At 35.7% G+C, this 25,452-nt stretch overlaps 2 protein-coding genes across 6 annotated transcripts in view; both read left to right on the forward strand.

Annotated features, from left to right (window-relative positions):
- The window catches only part of LOC117177232 (L-aminoadipate-semialdehyde dehydrogenase-phosphopantetheinyl transferase), a 32,502-nt gene extending 27,492 nt beyond the window's left edge, over nt 1–5,010 (forward strand). The window contains exon 2 of the mRNA XM_033367800.1: nt 3,219–5,010. Coding sequence (XP_033223691.1) covers nt 3,360–4,196 — 837 coding nt within the window. The 5' untranslated portion in view covers nt 3,219–3,359 and the 3' untranslated portion in view covers nt 4,197–5,010. The remainder of the gene's footprint in view (nt 1–3,218) is intronic.
- The window catches only part of LOC117177231 (neurexin-4), a 217,714-nt gene that overhangs the window by 44,629 nt on the left and 147,633 nt on the right, over nt 1–25,452 (forward strand). The window lies entirely within an intron of this gene.

The following is a 25,452-nucleotide window of genomic DNA, read 5'->3' on the forward strand; positions in this document are numbered from 1 at the left end:
TCTCACGCCGTCAAGGGGGTCGCGGAATATTGAGTCTTGAATGTCTTCACAACAGGATTATTCTGGGTACAGCACATAGAGTTGCAAATGGAAGAGACCCTTATCTTAAAATGGTCAGGAATCACGAAGAAGTGGGAAAAGGAACATTTCTGTACAAAGCAGCGGAGGAGGCTGGTGAAACACTCGGACTTGACTTCAGTATTAGGTGTGAGCAAAATGCATCAAATCTAATCTATCTCGAGTATTCACTCCTAAAAGCCCGGATTAAGAAAGCACAAGAGAAAAACTTTCGTGAACAGCTCCTCGATAAGAGGATGCACGGTATCTTCCACATAAATGTGAAGGATCAGTCAATGTCTTGTGAGCTAACGTTTGCTTTCCTTAAATCGCCCGGATTGAAGTCTGGTACAGAGGGTTTCATTTTTGCATGCAAGGACGGTGTCATTTTCACCTTAACATATCGTCGCCACATTTTGAGCCAAGACATTTTTGATGATAGCTGCAGGGCGTGCCATGCACACCCCGAGCATTTAGCTCACGTGCTATCTAGTTGTCCAACACACGCGGGAACGACTTACATTCAAAGGCACAATGCGGCATTAAGAGTGCTTTATTACCATCTCTGTCACTTCTACGGCATTCACCCTAATATCGCTCCTCTAAATGCTCCTAGGGAAATTGAGTCAATTGTCGAGAATGGGAAGTGCCGCATATACTGGAACTTTATATTCTCGACAATTGTTTCTGTTGCTCACTCGAGGTCTGACATGGTTCTTCTTGACTTCGAGAAGCGAACCATGTTCGTTATCGAATTTTCGGCACCAGCTGAAAGAAACATAACCAAGGAGAATGAAAAGAAAGAGAGGTATCGAGACCTTGTAAGGGAGTTGCAACGATTGTACCCGGAATATTCTGTTAAACTAATTGTCCTTATCATCGGCGCTCTTGGAGGTGCCAAGCTTTCACTTGCTAATGGCCTAAAAAGCATCCCTGCGTGTCAACAGTATGCTAAAATACTTGCGGGAAAAATGCAGAAGCCGGTTGTCCTTGGGTCGCTTCGTGTTCTTAGGGTGCACGAGGCTTTTGCTGGATCGTCGTATTGATTCCTTTACAGACTGTAACCACGTATCTCATGGTCGTGAGACGTGGTTGTGGCTGAAATTTTACCGAGAGTTTGCTGGGAGCGGGTGCAATTTTCCAGATTAGCACCCGCTCCCGGCGAAATCCTGCGGTTGTGCTTATGACAAATTTATATATGTGTGTGTGTGTGTGTGTGTGTCTTCTAAGCCCACCTTTATTTAATATATAGGAAAAGATATATACACTGGCATACGTAGACGATATACGTATAAGGGACAAGGTTTAATTTAAATTTAGGAAATACAAAGATAATGAGGTGCATCATAAGTAGATTAAGATGCGGTTGCGTTCTCGTTTTTTTCTCTCGCTTTTGATCGCTCGCTCACTTGTTCGCTACCACATCCTAACTTGCGCTATCGCAGGAAATAGAAATAGGGATCTAGATATAGGGTTTTATGTAAATAGTTGCAAATAACTGTAAATATTAAGGATCAGATTTTATAGAAAAAAAAACGAAGGCGGAAAAATTGGAAAGAAATGGAAGTCACGTAAACCCTTAGGGGACACGTTATGATTAATGAAGAAAAATGGTACTTAAATATTATGGACAATAGAAATTCGAAAATATGGAAGTGATGGCAAATGAGGATTCGGTATAATAGAAGTTGTACTGGCAGTTAGGAAAAATGAGGTTATGTCACCTGAAAATTCGAAAAAATAAAAATTTTGAAAAATGGCTGTTTAGAAACTTGACTTTAGGTCTAATAAAACATAGGTTAAATGATATTTAAGGGGTATTCATGTGCTTCATTTTTTTCTAGTAATGGATGCATGCAAGTAAAAAATATTGTGTAAGTTGCAAAATGGGGAGCGTTCATTAATTAAAGATTTTTTTGTCTGGGGGATGCACAATCAAGGGAGGAAATCCTATTTCATGTGCAGTAAAATCGCAAAGAATAAATGTGTAAATAAACTTTTAAGGATGGAATACTCTATTGTTAATAAATATCAAAGGAAAATGATGGCATTCTTCTAAAATGGAAGGTAAAACGGAAATAAATAAATAACAATGTTTAAATTAACAATTATGACATCAACTCGTTTTTATTGAATGTGTTTAATACTCGTATTCGATTTTATCCTGGGCACCAAAACCCTGTTCCGAATTACGATTTTAGTTAAAAATTATTCAAATTTCATTATCTATGCAATATTCAAACACAAATGGGCCCAACAGATGCTCGTGGGTATATTTCCTGTCGCCTCACAAAAGTTATAACCAGACATCTCGTTGAGCTTCAAATTTAGAAGGTGAAAAAGAAACAAATTGGACAAAATTGAACTTCGAGATTTGAGAAACTTAAGCACTTACGCATTGAAATGTCCTATTCAATTTCGGAAGTTACGCTATGTTGAATTTCAGGGTCACATTTTTTTGGACCATCAATATTTTAGGAAACGATAATTGTATTTTGATAAAAATTAGAGACATTAGAGGTGAAGTTATATATTTTAAGAATATAATACGATCAGAAAACAAATTTTGATTAATGTTTACTTCTTGCGGACCGCGACACTTTAAACGCAGTGGAGAGGCAATTCGCGGCCTCACTAAAATGCAACGTTGCATTTTTAATGCAATGAATTTTAATTAATGGAGCGTTGCCAAATATCAAAACGCAACTTTGAGATTGTGTAAAGTAAAAAACTCTGCGAGATATTAAAAAGCTTGGCATTATAAATTATTTCACCATTTTAACATTTTTCTCAATCAAATGTGGTACTCTTATGTATCAAATTTGTTGGACATACCGTTGACTAGAAGTGCCTTTCTCGACCCTGGTTAAAGTAGCTTTATGTATTCTAAAGTATCTTTAAAATCTTATTAAGTATTCTGAAGTAAGTGGAAGTACTTGAAAGCCAAAGTTTCTCATTCTAAATATATGCCCTTGTTTAAAATTACGTCAAATGTATGTAAAAAACGAAGGATACTTAATCTTATGTGCAAAATACAAAATGTAGGGGCTTAAAGAGGAAACAGTTTAAAATGTCTAAAATCATCCTTACGTAATTAATGGACGCTCTCATATTGAAAGTATATAGGTACATAAAGTAAAGATACCTGTCTTTTGCTACAGGTGGATGCTAGAAAATAACCACGTTTTGCCATGTGATCAACGTAGAAGCCGGATTAAATTTAATTATTTAAAAAGTTTCCAAGGGACACAACGCATTTCATAATTGTATTAATCAAGAATAATACATAATACCATCTTTTAATGGCCTCTACTAGCATTAGGTGGGCTTTCAATTGGGCGAATTGGCATCCAACAGAGAAAGATTTATTAAAAGTAGTTTCTTGTCTGCAAAATGAGGAAAAGGAAAGACTAGGAAAATTCGTGTTCCGAAAAGACTTTAGAGCATCAGTTGTTGGAAGATTAATGATGAGAAAGTTTATTAATGAATATACTGATATTCCATACAATGAAATTATATTTACAAGAGACCAAAATAACAAGCCCATGCTTGAGAATGCATCCAAATCGATAGCATTTAACATATCACATCAAGGAAGTTTTACTGTGTTTGTCGGAGAAATCAGGAACGTAAAATTAGGTGTAGATGTTATGAAACTCGAGTATACCGGTGGTAAGCGATTGTCAGAGTTTTTTCGATTGATGGATAGAAATTTTTCACCTGCAGAATGGATAGAAATTAGAGGCGGTACTGGCACTCCAGAGTCAGAGCAAACAGCCATGTTCTGTAGGTACTGGGCATTAAAGGAAAGTTATGTTAAGGGACTGGGTGTGGGTATTGTAATTGATCTTAGAAATATTGAATTTAGAACGTCTTCGAGACTACGTGAAAATGAGTTAGTTATAGATACCAGCTTATATATAAACGGTGTTAGACAAAATTGGTTTTTTGAAGAATCTTTACTAGACTCTGAACATTGCGTTGCTGTAGCAGTGCAAGGAATTGAGTCAGTTAACAGTTCGAAAAATGTATTATTTGAAAAAATAAGTATAGGAAAGTTGCTGGAAAATGCTGTTTCCCTTATTCCCCAGGATCCAGAATATTGTAGACAGTACTTTGCTAAAAGAGAAAGGCCTTAAGATTTTTTTTTTTAAAGTATGTAAAGTGATACTTATGTCTCTCATAAGCCTAATTTATCTATGTATTGTTGTTGATAGGCCGTAAATAAAAATGTAAAATTATAAAATAATAAACTGTGTGAATTATTTGGATGATGAGCATAAGATCACCAAAATATACAGTGCAAACGAAAAAGTTTCTACTAGCTGCATTTCTCAAGTCGCGTGGTTACGGCTGCACGGGCAGGATTTCAGTGACGTCTCTAAGCTTATGTAGCCGTGTGGCGAATTTATATACATAACGTCAACCGGGATGATTGGATAAAAATTCACACATAGCCTCAAAAATATGTGTTCCACTAGATTTTTTAACGATTTTAGAGTGAGATAACAGATCTAAATGAACTTTCGTTTTGTAGTGTATGTTGACACTAATGCATATCCTAAGTGTCAAGTCAAAATAATTGGTTATTTAAAAGTTGATACGTTTTGAAATTTATCGATATCGAAAACTCGTAATCGTATAAATTATTCTGAATATTATCGTATGAATACTTCTGAATATTAAATACTTTTTGAATATAAAGAAGTTTTGTCACTAGAAAGTAACTGTAATTTCTTAAAAGTTTGTAACAAACATAACTGGCACTGGAAAACTAACAATTCTTCAATTTTCTATTGTTTTATACGTGATTTGTAAAAAGTTTTGCGGCAACTTGTATTTAAATTAAAAAAAATTATTTAAACAGATTAGGATTTATTAGCCATATTTTATGAATGTCACAATATTTGTAAACGTATTTTACTGCTCTAATAAAATTATACTACTATTATATTTCTCGATTCACCATGTATCTATACAAATATTCGTACTAGTCGTTTCATGTTAATTTTATATTTGATGCATTCAAAGACAAATACCAATTTAATAAAAATGAATATAGTAATTTCGATAGATATGAATACCAATTAATTATTGTTACATTTCAATATTGCACAAGAGCAAGCAAGCGCGTGATTCGTGCGCGTCATGACCCATAGAGTTATCTTCTATATAATTATTCTTAATACTTGAAACATGGGAACTGAATTGGTCACTATTTCTTTTTCAGCACACGGACTATTCTTTCTTTGTGCATGTCAATCTGTTTCGATCTGCTGTCAATTTAATCCCTTATAGCAACAGCATATCCCTGGATAACTTATATTCATATCTCGAGATATTTAATTTATATCCTGAGATATCCTGAGGACATCGTAAGGATATAACACGAGAGCGGAAATTTAGTTAAACATTGTAGGTTTTTGGAACGTTTTAGGTATAGTCAGAAGATCCACATGAGATATTGCATCTTTTAAGATATCTTGCGTGAGACTTTTGAAAATCCAAAAGATGCCCCAACAAAATTGTACCGTATCTCAGACATATCGCAATTTCCGCTTTGTATCCATTTTTTCAACTCCCTCATTCTAGGTGAGCCTATCTATGTTAATATTTCTCTGCCATTGTTTCAATGTATTGCTTTCGTCTACCTTTGTCAATGTTTATTTAGCCCAGAATGTGTATAATATCTCGTCTCTACTGTCGATATTTCGATAGAAAATATATAAATACGCTAGACATGCAATTGAAGCAAATTTGATTCGGGCGTTGCATGAATTACATCACAGAGGCGGCTGTGGAAGAGAGAAACCGCGGGGGATGTGCCGTGGTCACTCATGCGTGACAAAAAATTAGCATAGCGATAAAGCGCAGTATTCCAACGGCCTAGTTGTAATTGTGCCGCGTTGCGCAACATTAAGAGACGGCCCTGATATTTACGTTTCGGTAAATTTAAGTACAAGCCAAGCTCGGAACCTTACCTGTGTTTTCGAATCTTCACTTTTCTATTCCAGTTTATTTTTTTATTCAATTACCTTTTTATATAAACCAGCCTTTTCCATAGCCGATTTATTTCTATCATTTTTCTGGCCCTTTGTCAAAACTTACCGCCTATACTTCACAATCTCCTGCCCAATGTTCATTCTGAGGTTCATTCTTTATAGTTTTTTCTTTTGTCAAGTTCTTTTTTCTAATTTTATAACTTTGCTAAATTCCTGCTTTGTATAATCAGGATTATTTCTCAAAAACTTATTCTTTTTCAGCCCAGAACATTGATACTTCGTCTATTCGTGTATATCTATTTCTGATTTTTTGTGAATATAATCCTCTACTTGTTCTCTACATCCTCTCTTTGTTATTCAAGCAGTTTATAATTGTTCATTTCTGTCATTATTCTTTTATATCTTTCAAATTAAAGGTTTTTTTATTTTATTTTTTCAATTCCCAATTTTCTTAGCCATTCGCGTCACTATTTGTCCACATCTTTGTTAAAATAATTCTACGTCTTTTTTTCATTCCTCTCTTGTGCTTCTCGGTCTATCTACCATCTGTTCAAGTCTGTTTTTTTTTTATTTTCCTTTATCTTTTTCAAACCTTTCTCTTCTATCTCAGTCTAATATTGTTTATTCACGCCTATGGGTTTCATATTTATATCTTTCAGATTAAATATAGTGGCCCGATTCTTTTTCAATCCCCCTTTATGTAACTCGGTTTATATAGAGATCTTCTCTACTTCTTTTCCTAAAATTTTTTGATAAAATCAATTTGCAATATAAAAAAATTAAGGCAATAAATGAGCTCAATAACATAAGAGGTATTTTTTCTTTTAAAGCGAGAATCAAATACTTGTGCATAGCGCATAATGCATAAGGCTCTCTGGCAATCACAGGATATCATTTCAATACTCCTTCTCGCATAGCATAGTGCATATGGTATCGAAAACCTAATAATAAAGATCAACCTTTATAGGGCTAGGAGACTTGATTCCGTGGCCAAAAGTCGATTTCTGAATGATAAAAAAAGAAATTGACCAGTGAATTCAGGAATAATTGAAGTATTATTAACGACAATTATGCGTTGATTGATAAATGTTTTCTCGTCTATACAGGCACTATTTAGATAATCTTATTAAAATTCGTAGTGCTAATAATGTTCGTGATACACGTTTTTTGATGTTAAGATATCGATTTCGAACCTCCGACCTCCGTTTATTTCATTCAACAAGATATGATCATTTTTAAAAAGTTAATTGAATCTACGATTCTCAATTGCAATCAAATACAATTACATTATTTGTGAATGAAAAACAAGATTTTTCAGCAAAGGATCTGCTTCCGATTGGTTCGCGGAATAGTGATACGTATATGTAGGCAGGTCATGTAATGGTCACGATTTGAGCTTGATATATGGTAGGGAATACGCTCAGTGCGATTGTTATCTCTGCTATAGATTTCATCCCAAGTATTCCAGCTCCAGAGTCAAGGGAGTCTCATCTGTTCATCATGCTAGTCCTCCATTTTTAGAAGTATCACCTTAAAGGGCATCACGATTGACTATTCTTTCAGCATGTTATCAGAGCGCATGCAAAAGTTTTCATCTTGAACAAGATGCTCTTTATTAAATCATGCTGATCAAGGAAAACCACACTTATATGGCCTCTCCTTAGGGAAAGTCTGTATACCTTAGTCGCTGCCATCTGTCTAATTAGAAGCTGCAGCGGTGGCATGACTAAGGTGAACTCTAATGCCGCTGTTGGGGTTGTTCTCATCGATCTAGTCATAGCCAGACAAAACGCCTTTAGGCCCTCCAGATATTTCCTGGAACTAACCAAACTGGTTCTTGGCACTGGTTTTTGGCACCTTATATAACCACTAAACTAACTTGAATTTGATTACTCAGATTTTTTTAATTTGGCCTCTGCAAGCCCAAATAGCAGACAATTTCTTGCGCGTCGTAAAAACCAACAGTTGAGTTTCATTTAGGTAAACAGATAGACCTTGGGCGTGTATACAGACCTGTATATTTAACCTGAGAATCAAATCATCAATGGCGAGTGCACACAGGGTGAAGCATAAAGATCCTCCCTGCGGACAACCCCTTTTTATCTTCGCTCTTACGTTGCAACTATGGAGCGAAGATTGGATTAGGGGTGTACTGAAGGCACCCTTTATGTGTAGAGACGGGCCAATGTTGCGTCAATAGTGGATTTGCCCTTCTTTGGGGCAAATTGATTACTATGAAGGACCTTATTCAGTAGGACATCCTACTTCATATGAAATTCGACTAACTTTTCTAATGTCTTTAAAATGAAAGAAGTTAGGCTAATTGGTCTGAATGATTTTGCCTCATAGTCGTTTTCCCCGGCTCTGGTATAAAGATCGCTTTGACCTTTTGCCATGTCACAGAGATGTATGCTATAGCTATGCACGTTTTAAAAATTCGCATTAGTCTGATCAAAACATCAAAACCTTCTTGAATCTACGCCGGCAAGTTACCATTCCCCCCCGTGGCCTTGAATGGTTGGAAACGCCAAACGACCCTTGCAATGTTTGATTGTTTTACTATGTCACCTGTCATCCTCCAGTCATCTGGATTGACCCTATGTTCTGTGCGGTCAGAGGGTTTTAGCCCAGCAGCTTCTCAGATCACATGTAGAGTGTTTCTTTAAAGCTCTTTCAAGTTTTGCAGGATCAGGTACATTCTGAATGACCTGAAAATGTTCTCTTCATGAGTTCCTTTTAGCTTATTGTATTTCGTTACTATATTTTTCTACACTATACCAGTTTTCCATTTTCTTGGCTCTATTAAATAGTCTCCTAGTTTCTTTTTTGAAGACCTGAACTCTATAATTTCACCAAGGAGCGTATCCTTGTCTGGCTTTCTAAATCAAGGAGGACGATTACCTTAATAAGATTTATGTATCACTCCATTCACTACATCCAGAAAACGGCAAATGACAAATTGATCTTCTCCTCTCAGGAGTAATTTCCATTGTCTCTCCAAGGTCTTCCCTATATTTATCTCAGTCAGTAGCTCTTCAGTTCCTATACCTAATCGGATCAGAGTCGTCAGCTGTCAGTGAAAAGATATGTCTGTAATCTGAGAGGGATATGTCAGGCGATGCATGCCAGTCCCCTGAATGTTTCTCTAATGGATATAGAGTACAAGGTCAGGTCAATAACCTCATGACATCTAGTTGCCAGAAAGGTTGAAATTTAGGCTCGCTCGACCAGTTCAAATTTTTGCCAATTGATTAATGAAATTAATAAAATAAAATCAGTTGCACTTTCAGTAACTTGTATCTAGCTATTTACGTGTCCAGATGGTCTGCTCTCAAGAATAACTGGGTTACCATGAAGTGTGATGCTGTGTATCAATAACTCCGCCCTCTTAGCCTCTCTGTCTTGAATAGGGGTGCTGTCATCAGAACAGTGCCATTTTGGGTTCCCTGGTTGAGGGGTTATTTCGCCAGGTCTAACAGCGAACCCATACCCATCAAGATTCGTCCTCACTGCGGCATCTAGTTCGTCGCTACCCGCGCCAGTTCTTAGACCTCATCGTGGCCAAGTTAGAATTTACCTTCTCCTGGTACATTTTTAACCTTGCGAACGGTTGCTTACACGTTTTCGTTGAATTTTTCTTCAGAGATCACCACTGGGCCATTGTGGGTGACTATTTATTTAGTTTGTAGCCTTATTCAACATTAACCTCCAGCACAGGGCCCTATATCTGCGTCCCTGTGCCAAGGGTTTCTGCTGAATCCTTTGTTCTTTTTTAAAGTCCTAAATTGTGGCCGCCATATTGTATCTTCTAGGGGTTATAAAAAAAAATGGACACCGGCAATAGAAAGGGCACCCTCGAAAACCCCTGAGGTAATATTTTGAAGAAAAAATATCGTACCGTGAACAATAGAGAATGCGTTGTATAAATCTGAACACCTCAGCGTTAATAATAGGTTAAAACGCTCAAATAAGAAATTTAAAATTACAATATTTTGGTGAAAAATAAAGATATCCTAATAAATCCAAGTAGGTTCGAAAGGGGAAGATCAGCACTTTCAAATTCCATATTAGCTTTAGTGGTAGACATTTTTCTTGTTCAATTACATAACCTCCAAAGCAGCTAAAAACGCGTTTTTTGCACATTTAGGTTAGGATATCTTGAAAACCTGACGTACAGGAGCAATTTTGAGCTCGGATTCGGACTCAGCGCATCAAAATCTTCCGCAAATGTTAGGTCTGGTCTCTGGCTTTAAAATTTTTCGCCCTGTGTAATTAGTAAGAAGTCGCGGACAATTGTCCAGGGGTGGTCCCGATAGCATTAACCCCCGACCGGTGGCGTAACAACCCTGCCAAAAGCTGAATGACACCTGGGTTAAGTATTTCGAACAGTGAATCTATGATACCGAGTGATCTCTGCGTATGCATTCTTATTCTGGCATGCGGGGCTGTCCAAGGATGGAAAAAGCTCTTTCCCTAGATACTCATGGGTACAACAATGATAACAAAAAACATAGTTGTAGGAAGTGCCGACCACTCTCGAGTTCGAAGAGCCAATCGAGGCGGAATCAGTGCGATGGACCAGGGGAAGCTCGAAACTTTTAGGTGGACTGATCTACTCAATGACGACCTGGTAGAGTGTTACGATACCAGTATGGCCCCTGAATGGATAGTTACATGACACGATTGGATACTCTATGGTGTGAGAAAACCCTAGAGCTATCGCACTTTTCGCACCAACATCTACGAAACCATGCCAAACAACTCCGTACAAGGAGGCGACACTAAAGCAAAATGCATACAGACATCCAATAGAGGAAGAGCGATGCTTCAGAACCCGGAGAAACATCAACATCCAGGGTTTCTATCAAGCCGAAAGATCTGGCTGTGCTGGATGAGGAGCTTCCTGGATATCAACTCACCATAAAGATTGGTTGGGCAAGGCAGTACGCGTCCCGCATGCAGTGTGTGCATCTAGTCCGCATTTCCACCTCATGTTTAAAGTCGGAAGTGCCTCTTCCAGTGTGGTTGGTGTAAGGGCGCATAGTACTCCTGACAAAGCTGGGCAAATTAGCTGATCCGAAGAATTAAAGGCCAATTACTTGTCTGAACACATGGTGTAAGACCTTTATAGCTATCCTAAATTACAGGATTTTTCAGACAATAGGACCGGTGTGGCAAGAAATATATGAATAGCGCTGCTCAAAGAAAGGCTTGGCAGGATATTTCGAGAAGCTGCTTATCCATAGACGAGTACGCAAACACGCAGAATCCTATCAGTGATTCCTGTCGAAGGTTTGGGTTGATTACCGGAAAGTTTTCGATTCAATCTCCCATAGACTTATCATCTTCCGGTCGGAAAGCTGAAAGGTTCATCCACACATCACGAGGTGCATTGAGAGATTGATGCCGTGTTGGAAAATCAGATTTACTATGTTATCTGGAAAACATCGTGTGACAATTAACAACGTCACCTTTCAGAGACGTATCTTTCACGGTGACACAATGAGGTCAATTCTCTTTTGCCTCACATTATTGTCACCATCTATCGCACTTCGCCATTCCAAAGGGTACCTTCGCGACAAACCTGATAATCGAAAGCATAAGTTCACTTATCTATTTACAAGGAGGATCTTGAGATTTATGCTAAAAATAAAAAGCAACTACACCTAGCTCTAGGGATTGTCAAAGAATACTCTCACGAGATTGGAATGGAGTTTTGGATTAGAAAAATGCGTCAAGTTTCATTTCAAGCAAGGACAACTTAATGGCATCCCTGGGAACCCTGAGCTCGTTGACAGACGCGCTATACGAGGCCTTGGCGCTGAAGTGACCTATACATACCTGGGCGTGCCACAGAGCCGCATTTTGAACGTAAGATCTATAAAGGATACTCTCTGAAGCAAATACAAAAGTCTCATCCGGCAAATTTGATCTTCCGAACTTTCGACAAGGAACAAAGTATCTGTAATGTATTCATTTCGTTTGGTTCCATGGACAAAGGATGAGCTCAGATCCCGTTATACCGGGACACGAAAGGTTATGTACTTGAAAAAGGCAGGCTTCTTAAGTTTTCTGTTTCGCCAGTCTATATTCTAGGTACAGCACGTTTAGTTGAGAATGCACGGGGTCTTCTTGAAATGGTTAGGTAGTACGAAGAATTGGGCAAAGGAGAGTTTCTGTACAAAGCGGCGAAGCCGGATACTGGTACACTCTGAGGTATTTTTTTCTTTGGTAAAGTCAAGACTGAGCCATATTGCCCTTAGGATACCATCGCGACATTTTTAATCAAGACTTTCCCGCTTATAGCTGCAGAGCTTCTAGAGAAATCGAGTAAATTGCCGAGAATGAGAAGTGCCACATATACTGGACCTTCATATTCTCAAACATTATTTCTGTTGCTCACTCGAGACTTGAGAGTTCTCTTTGGCTCCGAAAAACAATTTTGTTTGTCATCGAGTTTTTGGCAACAGCTGTCATAAACTGCTGCGATGGTTATATCCGGAATATATGTAACTGTCGAGGTTTTACTGGTTAATAGCCCCAAAAGTATTCCTGCGTATCAACAAGATGGTAAGATACTTTCGGTCAAAATGCAGAATGCGGTCATCCTTGCTTCACTCCATGTCTTCAGGGTACACGAGAGTTTTGAGGGATCATCGTATTGAATCCGTCACAGACTGCAGTCACCTTTCTCGCGGTCGTAAGACGAAGTTGTGGCTGAAATTTTACCGCGATTTCGATGGGAGCGGGTGAAGTTTTTCTTTATTATTAGTGTGTGTGTGTGTGTGTGTGTGTGTGTGTATATATATATATATATATATATATATATACCCGCGTGTCAAAAACATGCCAAGTAACTTGAGCGATGGATGCAAAAAGCTGGCATCCTTGGTTCGCTTTATGTCCACACGACACACAAGGATTTCGCCGGCGTGTCGTGATTTCATCGTGCCCTGTGACCACCCATCTTACGGCGGTAAGACATGGCCATAGGTGCGATTTACCGATATTCTATCTGGAGTTAACGTCGGTAGTCACGACGTAACGCAGACGTGAAATTACAGTTGAAATTGTTTTCCAAAAGTTTTTAATTCAAGGAGTAACAATATTTTGAATTTTGACACCCGACTCTTTTAAAAACCCGATATCTCCAAAACGGCTAATTGAGTTTAAATGATTTTTGTAGGCTTAGCTTCTAATTGATAGGCACTTTTTAATGCAATTCTTCCCTTTTTCTTTTATTGTTTTCGAAACCATTTTCCTACGCTCAGTATCTCATTGATTTGATGCGCAGGGGTGTTCTTTTTTCAAACTTTTACAAAATACGTGACACATTTTTCAGGAAATTATGACCCCCCCCCCCTGCGTGACACTTTTTTCATTGGTCTTAACATGGAGAATGATACTTCGGCAAATCCCCCCCCCCCCAACGTATCACGTATTTTGTAAGCGATCCCTTATAAGTTAAGTTAATACGATGTTTGAAATCTCTTGTGATGAAACTACAGGTTTTTAGTCGCTTGCTTTCTGATGGCCGAGAAAGTTTCTTACAATGCGACAGGTGTTTGATAAAACCACCTTTTGAGCTGACTCGATTGACTCGATATGGTATTTACTTCATGCCTTAACTCGCTATACTTATAGATCTTCGTTGTATAGGTTGACTGATATGTATAGGTCGATTGGCTCGGATTTAATGATTAGTTTCGATAGTCACATCCCAATATAAGATGTAATCTTCATTTTATAACGGACATTGGAATGTATCTATAAAAAGGCTTCCATTCTATTCGAGTCCTATTTTTAGGACAAGTTGTTGATGTATACTGCCATCTACATTATTGTGTCCGTGCGTATATTCTCTCCAAACAATTACGCGACAGACATCAATAATGTGCTTAATGGTTTCGTTGGCTTTGAATAGTTAACGCTAGCCAAAACATCAGCAGGCTCAGTTGATGTTCCATTGTTTACCGTTTTTCGCAGATGTTCTTTTTGGCCAGCTGTTTGATTAGTGAGATCTGCCAGACCATCTCGCAGCTCAACATTACCACCGTGCCGCATGCTGTGGCCCCCAGCGGTGGCTCAACGAGCGCCCCGAAGATCCTTGGGAAATGACCAGCGTTTCAAAATGTTCAAAATGCTCTCCATTATGATTTGTGGGTTTTGGTGTTCTTCTTAGTCCCTTTCTTTTCGTTCTCTGCCTATATGGCATAGTAAATACAGACAGTAGTAGTGCTTCCGTCAACGTAGGCGTAAAAGTAATGAAAAAAGCTCGAGCCCTACCGCGACCCCAATGCGAACACCTTCCTTAGGCTATTATTATTTTATCATAGCATTAATCCAAATCTCCTTAGGGGTATGTGTGCCTTATCCGGTTCTAGCATCGTTATACCACCGGGGATTAAAAACTCATTTGGTACAAATTAGCAAGGGATGTGTTGGAGCAAGGATACATTTTAGATCAATCTAGAATTCCCATGTTGCATATTCAAACAGCACGGCCGTTCTGCTACATGGTTTTGAAACAGGTCGTTAATCAATCTCTCTGGCAGTCTCTCCAGACGGAGAGCTTTACAAGGTCATCGTACGTCACAGTTCACATCAAAAATACACAAGTTGACTAATAATCGCATAGTAACATCCATGCTCCTTATGCCGCACATAACCACTAAGGAAAGATATCCACGTGAGTCAATGAGTATCCAAGATCGTTTGTTTCAGGCGTTTACCATTCACTGTCCCGAGATTAGCACCTTCTTTGGCTAATAGAGCCATTCATAGACACTTGTACTTAAATATAATGAATAATCAGTAGGACATAACGCATCCTTGCCGAGCACCCTGTCTAGCATTAAGCTAGCCGATCAACTGTTCATATACCCGTATACCTGCATTTCGACCTGCATATTTGGCTTTTATTACGTTAAAGGGGCCAACCTTAAATAATTCTGTTCACATTATCTGAGGTTTTTCTAGATCAACAAATGTACAGAAAACTCTTTTTACTTCGAGACTTCTTTCTGTGATCTGTCTCAAGCAGATATTTGATACGCAAAGGCTCTATAATTATTATTGTAGCTATATGTATCATTCTTTCCTTTGTCAATTAAAACGATAATCGCCTTTCTACAATCATTTGGAACTTCCACTTTCTTAGCGCATATATTCATCAACTGCCTCAGCCTTACAGACAAATACTCCTTACCGATCCTCCGCATTTTAGCGGCAGTTTCATCCACACCAGCAGTCTCGCTGCGTTGAAGTTATTAACCACCACGATTTCACTTCCATTTGATTTCTGGAAATAGTGACTCATGAAGACTTTTACTTTGTATCCCATACCATTTCACCCTCTTTATTTCCAATCCGGCTAACTCTACTACTACATCCGTCCCTAATCTTGTTAATCATTTTCTAATATAATTTCTTATTTCTTTCAAAATCATTTCGCATTTTCATAAATCCTCTTCTGTTTTAATTTTTTCCTTTCTTTCTTTAATTCGTATTTTTCTGTTATTATCATTCTAATAATTTTCTTGTCTATTTCTTTCGCCATTGCTCATACCTGTAATATTAAACTTTCTTAAATTCGCTCAATTTTTTTCACTATCAGCTACGCAGATTTCATGGCTCGAGCAAGCATCAGCAGTCATTGTTTCTACAACTTCAGTACCACACACTTCCGGAGCAATCCTGCCAATGATTTCCTGAAGAATCTTTCATGCGCCCTTTTATATTTTGATTGTATATTAGCGTCTTCTAGTCCAGTCAACGGGGAACAAATTTCATTTTAAAAAAATTCGGAAAAGTAGCATTTTTTTCTCAGATACTTTGTAGATGGCTTTATAAACATACTGTAAAAACTCCTAAACCTAATGTGTACGGTAACGGTCTCCATGATGGTAAGTGTTAAACAATAACCTGTTTTTCAAAATAACTCGAGAACGATTGATTTTAGGTCATATATGGTCATGTGAAAAAATGTTCACAATTTTATAGTGTACAAAAAACGTTCTAACTGTTGTAGACGCATTGTCAACGGCTGCGCTATAAAATTGGATTAGCTGTATAATTGTGCCCCGTTAAAAATAATAATAATTTTAATTTACCCATGTGTGTCAAAATTAATATAGAAAGCATATGCAATCGCCATAAAGGGCGACTATATTAAATTTCGTACACATTCATGTTAATCACTTAAAAGAAAAATCAGATAATCCCATCTTTTAAAAATTAAAAATAAGTTTAGCAGTAATTTTCGATTGTAAATAATAACCATGATACCATATTCATGTTGACCACAAATAAAATTGGATTTCAAGTCGAAAATTTTAGCTAAGAAAATAAATAACAGACCTAACCTACAATGAACTGTCTTGGCCTTAAATTTGGACTATTTAGAGCGAAATTAGGAAAAAGTTTTACCGGTGCATTGCAATTTCATAATGATTAACAATTCAGTTAACGAATTCCAGATTAATAATTTAATTGAGAATATTTGACAAGATCCTATACTAAAGAGTTCATAAATAACGAATATCGAAATATCTCGAAAAATGTGAAGACCCGATTCCTTATTGGTGGAGTTGCTGTTAGGGAAGAAACGTGACGTGTCAAACTCTAAAGCAATCACGACTTTGGTCAGCGACTCTTATACTATTCTTTCCTATGGAAATCCACCGTAACCTCTTTGTATTTCCCCTTTGGCTGCTCCACGGGCTCAACTCTACTTCATTATTCAAAACTAAAAAGTATATTTTCTTATTCTATACAGATTTTTTCTCAAAGTGGAAAAGTGTATCCAATAAGTGGATTGAACATCAAGGATGGATTCGGAGATTCCTTATTGGTGGATTTGTTGTCCAGAAAGGCACGTGGCGCGTTAAACCGTGATCTAATAAATACATGGTCTGACCACTTGAGGGCCCCGTTTCGTTCAAGTCACGCAATCGCTTAATTCCACCATTTTGTCAATATGCCCGTGCAGTTTGAGTTTAATGCGTACTCTCTGTACGACGAACTGTATAGAAAAATCTGTATTTAGGAAGAAATATTATGAAAATATTGAAAGAACGAATTCCAAAAAGAAGAAGACCCGATTCCTTATTAGTCAGACATATACTTGGCGCTGGATTTGAATCTCTCGCAAGAGCTTCTCAGAACATGTGTGCTCAAGCGCTCGAATTTGAAAGTACATGCATTTCAGTTAACTTTATGAAAAGTCCCTTAACCCTATTGGTCTTAATATCCCTCAATTTACAATTTCAGAAGCGTAAAGATTTCGAGCTTGATTACTATAATGAATTAGTTAGTTGTGAATTTATTGTTAGTTTCTCTGAACATAGGTAAAAGGGAAGAAAGTGTTTTCAAAATTCAAAACAAATCATTATTTTGAGTTATCTTGAAATCGGTCAGAGATACGCGAAAACTGACAATATTGTTACGATTTACTGCCACCTGGACCTAAATCAGTAAACAATTTTAAACTTAAAAAAAATTGTAATTATCTTGAACACGGCCAAAGAAACGTGAAAACTAAATAAATTTTAAAGTTTTTGAAGACGGGGCTTGTCTTCGAACAAAGCGAACGGACCAAATAAAAAGATTGTTTAAATACAAACAAAAAATGAAGATGAGTGATGATCCTCAAACACCTTAAACTAAAAAAAAAATTTCAACATTTAAAAAATCAAAATTATGATTTTTTTCGAAAGCGGTCATGGAAACATACAAACTAAGTAGATTGTAAGGTGTTTGAAGATAGGTTTTATCTTCGACCATCTCGAAATAACCCAACAAAAATATTTTTGAAATACCCCCCTAAAAAAGTGAAAATTTTGAATTATCTTGAAAACACTGAAAGATAAGCGAAAACTGGCAATATTTTCAGGGTTTCCAAGAGGGTCATCGCTTTCGACAAAAATGTAAAGGTTTTTTACATAGGGGTATTGTATTCGACCTACATAAACTAACCCAATCAAAACATTTTATTTTAAATACCAGTAAACAAATGTTTAAAATTCGAAAAAAATCCAAAATTTTGAAATACCTCTAAAAGGGTCACATGAACTAACCTAATAAAAATATTTTTCGAAAAAAAAAATTAAAATTTTGAGTTGTCTTAAAAACGGTAAGAAATAAGCAGAAACTGACAACGTTTAAAGAAACGTGAAAACTAAGTAGATATAAAGGTTTTTGCAGAGTGGGCTTATTTTCGACCAACACGAAATAGCTGAATTAACGGATTTTTTAAATACCCTAAAAAATGTAGATTTTTAGTTAGCTTAAAGACGGTAAGGGGGAGCGGAAACCGGTCACTCCGATCTAAAGCAATAAATAGATTATATCAAATTAAAAAATCTTTAATTATGATATATTTCGAAAACTTTTATAGAACAATTAAAACTAATTACATTGTAACGATTTAGCAGAGGGGTATTCTTGAACAACTGTAACTAAACTAATAAAAAAAAATTTGATTCAAAACAATAACATTTTTTTGAATTATATCGCGAACGATCAGCGATACATGAACAACAAACAAATGTTAAGAAGCTTGCAGAGCAGGATTGTTTTGGAAAAAGTCAAAATAACACAATATAATGATTTAAAATTGAAGAAATAATATAATTTTCATTTATCTTCATTGCGGTGAAAGATGCTCGAGAACTGAAAAAATATTCACAGTTTGATCAAGATCCTCGATTACCCACAACTAACAGAGTAAAGTAGAGATACGCGAAAGGAACAAAATTTTCAGGATATTCCATTCCGGGATGGTCATCGGGCACCCCGAATTAGTATAGCAGAAAGAGTTTCGAAATAAAGTTTGGAGTTACCTTGAAAACAGCGAGATACGCGAAAACTGAAAAAATATTCAGGGTTTTATACAAAGCGTGGATAGTTTCATTCGAATTTGAAATAATTGAATGGCGAGCTTGGATTAATTCGGTTTGAAGTTAATGTTTGTTTTAGAGTTGGGAAGGGTTGAAAATATTTTTTGGATGGGGCTCGGATTCCCCAGACAGTACTTCTTCGTGAACGTGCGAACGCGGCGAAGCTCGCCGATCCGGAATGCAGGCAGAAATCATGTCCAATCGATCACTAGCGAGCGTCTTCTCGTATCATAGGTGCGTTATTCGATATCTGAAACGTTTCCCAGGTCCAAAAGCTGAATTATAAAGAGGAGGAGGAGATTTTCTTTGTTCGAGGCGCTCATATAGCAGAATCAGGGGCTGGCGCAGAAAAATATTTGGGGGGGGGGGTCTAAAAACCTCCCCAGAATCAGCCACTAAGCAGAATATATATTCCATTAGATGGCACTGCGTCACACGCTATATAGTTAAATACGTCACATTATTTGTCGACTTTACTTGAACTTTACTTTGAATTTATATTTTACATATGATCTGTAATTAATCTGTTTATATATTTTGTTGAAAATTCATATTCTTTTTTCAAAAATTCATCTCTAGTTGAAAACTCTTTTTTTTTTCTTTTTAAATTATATTTTTAAGTTATTCATTAATGTAGCCAGTTCAAATTTTATCTCTTTGGTTCGAAATGTTATTACTTTTCATTTAAGTCTGAACAGAAATATATTTTTTCATGAATAATTCTAGGCTAAATGAGCGTGTAAAGATCCGAACTTCCTTAAATCATATTCAACAAGTTTAGTCATGCATTAACATTTGTTGATTTTAAGAACAAATTATATAAACAAATGCATATTTTCGGCATTTTGAAGAAAAAATAAATCGTTTCTTTTATCTGATCTTATTCAAATCATATTCAACAAATTTAGTCATCCACTAACATTTGTTAATTTTAAGAACAAATTATATAAACAAATGCATATTTTCGGCGTTTTGAAGCAGAAATAAATCTTTTTTTTTTATCTGATCTTGTTCAAATTATATTCAACAAATTTAGTCATGCACTAACTTTTGTTAAATTTAAGAAAAAGTTATATAAACAAATGCCTATTTTCGGCTTTTTCAGGAAAAAAATAGTTTTTTCATCTGATCTTGCTCAAATTATATTCAACAAATTTAGTTATGCATTAACATTTGTTATTTTTACAAGCAAATTATATAAACAAATGCATATTTTCGGCGTTCTCAAGCAAAAATAAATCGTTTTTTCATCTGATCTTGCTCAAATTATATTCAACAAATTTAGTTATGTATCAACATTTGTTAATTTTAAGAACAAATTATATAAACATATTGACAGGGGAACAGTTTTGAATTTTAAGCGTTTAAAATGAAAGTTCAACACATTTCTCATTGGGAATTGTTTCATTTAAACGCAAGAGCATTTACACGTACTGTACAATAAAAGAAATGTGTACGAATAAAACATTTAAGAGAATGGATCTATTTTAATTTACTTGTGTAGTCTTAGATTAATTTTTTAAACTGAAATTTCCACTATTCCATTTTTAATTCAAAATTGAGCTTTTTCTGTTGCATTAAAAATACAAATCCTTGTTTGGAAATTCATGTTTCTGATCGAAAATTTTGTAGTTTAGTTGACAGAAGTTGGGTTGGAAGATGAACTATGTTGCTGAAAACTCGGGCTTTTAGTTTTTTTCTAATAAGAAATCATTTTTTCCCTGGGAATTAAAGTATCATTTATTGATAAAAATTCAATTTCTTGTAGAAAACAAAGATAAGAGGACAATAATCAATGAATTATTCTCTTAAAAATAATTCTTATAAATAATATTAATATTAATAAAACATGTAACTATTTGGTTGAAACCCCGTTTATTTAAGGTAGAAATGTGTTTTATAATTGAACATTCAAGTATTTACGTTAAAGAGTCATTATTGAAGGCAAAAGTTAGTTTCTTCATTGGAAATTTCAACTACCTTGGTTTAGAAATTGATTTTTTGATTAAAAATTTAACTACATTCTTTAAAACACGTTTTCTCGTTTGATGATTAATTATCTCCAATGAAAAGTTAACTGCAGGTTTTTAGTTGTAAATTTTTCTATTTTTGTTTAAAATTTAACTACATAATTGAATGAAAATTAATTTTTCTGTTTGAAAATTGAAACTGTTCTCTTCATGATTTGTGTGTTTGGTTAAATAATAAAGTTTCTAACAACATATTGAACTTTCTAAATTTTCGAATAAATATTCGTTACGAATTTAACTTTATTTTTAATAATTTATATCTTTTCTGAAATTTTTTTCTTTTTGGTGTAAAATGATGTGTCTTGGTTGAAAATTTAACTCCTTGTTTGAAAGTTAAGGTAAATTGTTGTAAGTTCATTTTATTTTTTACAAATTTAACTATTAATTTTTAAAAAACGTTCGTCTTGGTTGAAAAAGGTTTATAATTAAAAATGTAATTATTGCAGTTCAAGGTTCATCATTTTATTTGAAAAGTATAAAATTAAAGTACTTCATTTAATGTTGCACTACTTTGTTAATATTTCAGTTGATTGGTTGAGGGGCTTACATATTTGGTTGAAATGTTTTTTTTTTAGTTTAAATATTACTTTTTTATGTCACAATTTAACTATTCCATTTTTAATGGAAAATTAAACTATTGAAGTTTTTATTGAGAATTTATCCTAAATATTTGGTTTGTAAATGCAACTGTAGGAATTTTGATGAATCAGTAGAATGCAATCTATTTACGACAATTCAGCTGTAACTTGTTTATTTTTCAATATCTGATTTATATTGGCTGCTTTTAAATAAGCAGATTGGAAATAGTTTCTATACTTGGCATAAATAGCATTTCCATGTTTCAAATTATTTAATTTTAAGCCAAAGTACAAATCTTTCACTATCTACGGGGAAAATATACTATATATAAATAAAAAAAATAATTTCTTTATTTCATTCATATGAACGTTCATAACTAAATTATATGAAAAATTAACCTTACTTGTTTCTAGAAAATAAATCTTCTTCATTGAAGAATCATCACTTTGCTTGTAAATGTAATTGTTTTGTTGCAAAATTCGCTTTTGTCGGATTAAAATTAACATTTTTGATGCAAACTCCTGTTAAAAAAACAAGAATCCAAGGACCAAGTTTGGACAACAACGAATTAACAAAAACAAAAAATCCTATTGTAATCTGAAAAAACCAATAAAAAAAAATGTAGACAAAAATAAAGAAGAGGAAAGAAAAATGAGAAGGCAGACAACCACATCCCCTTTCTTTTTCTTTCTTTCCTCTTTTTTATGTTTATTATCAGCAAATTGCAATAAAATAACATTCAAAGAAAGAAAAAGAGAAGGAAGTGGATGTGGTTGGCTGCTTTCTCATTTTTCTTTCCTCTTTTTTATTTTTGTGTGAATTTTTTTTTTTTAGATTACAATAGAATTTTTTGTTTTTGTTTGTTCGTTCTTGTCGAAATTTGGTCCTTGGATTCTTGTTTTTTAATTTTTTTTAACAGGAGTGTGCATCAATTTGATTATTGGACGTTAAATAGAATTTTTAATTTGGATTTTTATCTAATTTAAATTTCTTAAATTTTGATTCACTTTTGTGTTTGTAATTCATATTTTTGATTTAAAATTAAACTAATTTGGTAGAAAGTTGAAATGCTTGTTCAGAAGTGATGGATATATTATTTGAAAATAAAAGGATTTAATATAAAATGATTAAATTTTGCTTAATGACGGACGTTCTTCTTTATTTCATGTCAGTACAAAGATATTTGTAACTTGGAATAAAATGTTTAAAAAAATTATTGTGGAATTTTCTCGATCAGCGACATAGCCAGGATTTTTTCGGGAGGGGCTTCGATTTTTTTCCGACGAGGTCTTCGGATTTATATGCAGGCAAAGAGTGGGGGAAAAGGTAATTGAATAATGAAAAAACTTAGTTTCTGGGGCCCAAACTCCGCCCGTGGCTATGCCACTGTTCTCGGCAAGGCTCGCGATGCTCGCGGCGAGCTTCTTCATGCAGAAGATGCGACTAGCGTCCAGCCTCGCTGCGAGTTCTCTCGGCAACCACGAATCGCGCCTTTGAGTTTCGCGTTGCGCATTGCAAGGCTCCGAGGTTCACCCTGTTTCCATTTTCTTCGCGTAAGCAGAGTCGAGCACCACAGCTGGCCACAAGTTGCTCAACCATTCCGATAGGAGACTCACTGAGATCACTTCTCTTCTCCCCACAACGAAACTCGTGACACCAAGTTAAGTCACTCTACTCGGGGACTGCGGAGAAAAGAGGCTGACCTGTCTTCTGAGACTCTTTGGCTCGAGAAGAGAAGAGGGCGAACGACGCTTCGCTCCTAGTCCCTGCTTAAGCATATCAAATAGTACGCTGAAGTTGAGCTCATTTTACACTGATAATTTGTAATCTAAATGAGTTGTTCGTTTTTTTTTTTAACAAGAAAATGCATTTGTTTCAGTACAGTCACATGACCTAAAATGGTCACATGACCATATGCGACCTAAAATCAACCGTTCTCAAATTATTTTAAGAAACATGTTATTGTTTAACACTTTCCAAAATGGCAACCGTTGTCGTACACATATGGCTGATGACTCTTTGCCGTATATCTGTAAAGATATTCCCAACGTATCTGTGAAAAATGAGACTTTTCCAAATTTTTTTCTCAAATCCTTCATTCACTGGACTATTAAAAATTCTCCAATTTTAACTATCTTATTCTGATATGCTTTCGCACTTCTGGTTTCTACAAATTCTACATTTTTGTCTCTGCTGCTTCATCTGCTTAGTTTTCTTTCTTCTCCATCTTTCAGCCAAGTTATCTCAAGATAGAGAATGCACGGTGCTGTGTATGGCTCTATGGTTAAACTTCGCAGTGCGGCAAAAATGTAACAGTTACACTTTTCAAACTTGACTTGCTCCTTTGTTAAAGTTTAGGGCTCGTCTGATTCCTCAAAAAACGCCTTACCTGAATCTAACCATATTATTATTATTATTGTTATAAATAATTGACTGTTGATTTAACCTGTTGTTAAATCTTTACATAATATTTTTAAAAGATGAAAGTATGAAAAAATGCATTTTCATTTGTATGCAAATAAATATCTAAAAATTCATACAGATTCAATTATAACTTCTATTGCAGAATTTTAAAGGAAAAAAGTAATGTCATTTTTCCTGTTGAGCTCCATAAAAAAGAAAAGATAAATTCGTAGTCCTATTAATAAATTATTTTCAAGATATAAAAGTAGGGATCTTCTATTTTATATACTTTAGTATACATATTTATTATACATCTGTATCATTTTATGCCTGACCAAAGTATTTGTAATAAACAAGCCCTTTTTTAAGCATAAGTACTCGGGATTTGCATGAAGGTCTCAGCGCCTATAGCTGGGAACTTTTTGACGTAAAATCTCCCTCTGTGTCTAAATTTAGTCTGGTTGATTTGAAGAAAGCAGACTTTAGTTCCTTCGACAAGGACAGAACTGCTGCATTACTGCAAAAATTTCCGTGGTTTCTTTAACGCTCTTTTGCCAATCCTTTCGCGATTCCTGATCGTTTTTAGTAGAGGATCTCTTCAATTTACGATGGTGTGAGCTGAACCTAGGATAATCCAGTTATAAAGACATTATAGATTATAAGTTCGTGTCTGTTTTGATGGAGTAGGTTTTATAAGCGGAAATTCACTAATTGATATGCAAGCTCTTTAACATATGCATGATTTTGCGCGTGTCGATGTCGAGGGTCATGAGCTCGTGCTATTGCCATGGAAGCACCCCAAATAAGTGGGGTAGAACCGTAACGGCAAACATCTGAGTCACAGACATCTTGTTCAACGGCGACAGATTGGAAGACCAAATCTGTTGAAGTAGGTCTTTTCAGCGTCAAGGCTTCGAATAGCGATTCCATACTTCGGATGAATATTTTCACGCTTGTCCAATCCAAAATCCATATCAATCACTCTAGTGTCCCTTTCGAAGATACTTAAAGCATTCTAAAGCTGATTTGCTTCAGAAGCTTAGATTTTCTCTTCATACATTAAAATACATGAGTGACTTTATGCTCACGATGATTAGTCTCACCGTAGAAATACCCAGGCGAATCGCATTGTGCTAGAGATAGTGGTAGAAGTGTGATGCAAAAGAAGAGAGAGCTCATGGTGTTGCCCTGATAGCGCTCCTCTGTAAGTTTACGTTGTTAGTTATCACACGATTTTTTCGAGATGTGATAATAAATGTGGTTTTCTATCTCTCTATGCAACTAACTATGTGTGGATGAACCTACAATCTTCCCAAAACAGATGATAAGTCTTTATGCGGTTGATTCAAAATCTTGCTGCTAGTAAATCTAGTAGTGTAACGCCGGGGTGGTGTCGAAAGACGAAAATCGTGCAGACATTTTTTTCTTATGTGTGGAGGTAGAAGCAGAAGTCCGTTCAATTTACTACTTCGAAACGGCCCC

Source organism: Belonocnema kinseyi, chromosome 7 (assembly GCF_010883055.1).
Source record: "Belonocnema kinseyi isolate 2016_QV_RU_SX_M_011 chromosome 7, B_treatae_v1, whole genome shotgun sequence".
In the NCBI taxonomy this organism is placed as follows: domain Eukaryota; kingdom Metazoa; phylum Arthropoda; class Insecta; order Hymenoptera; family Cynipidae; genus Belonocnema; species Belonocnema kinseyi.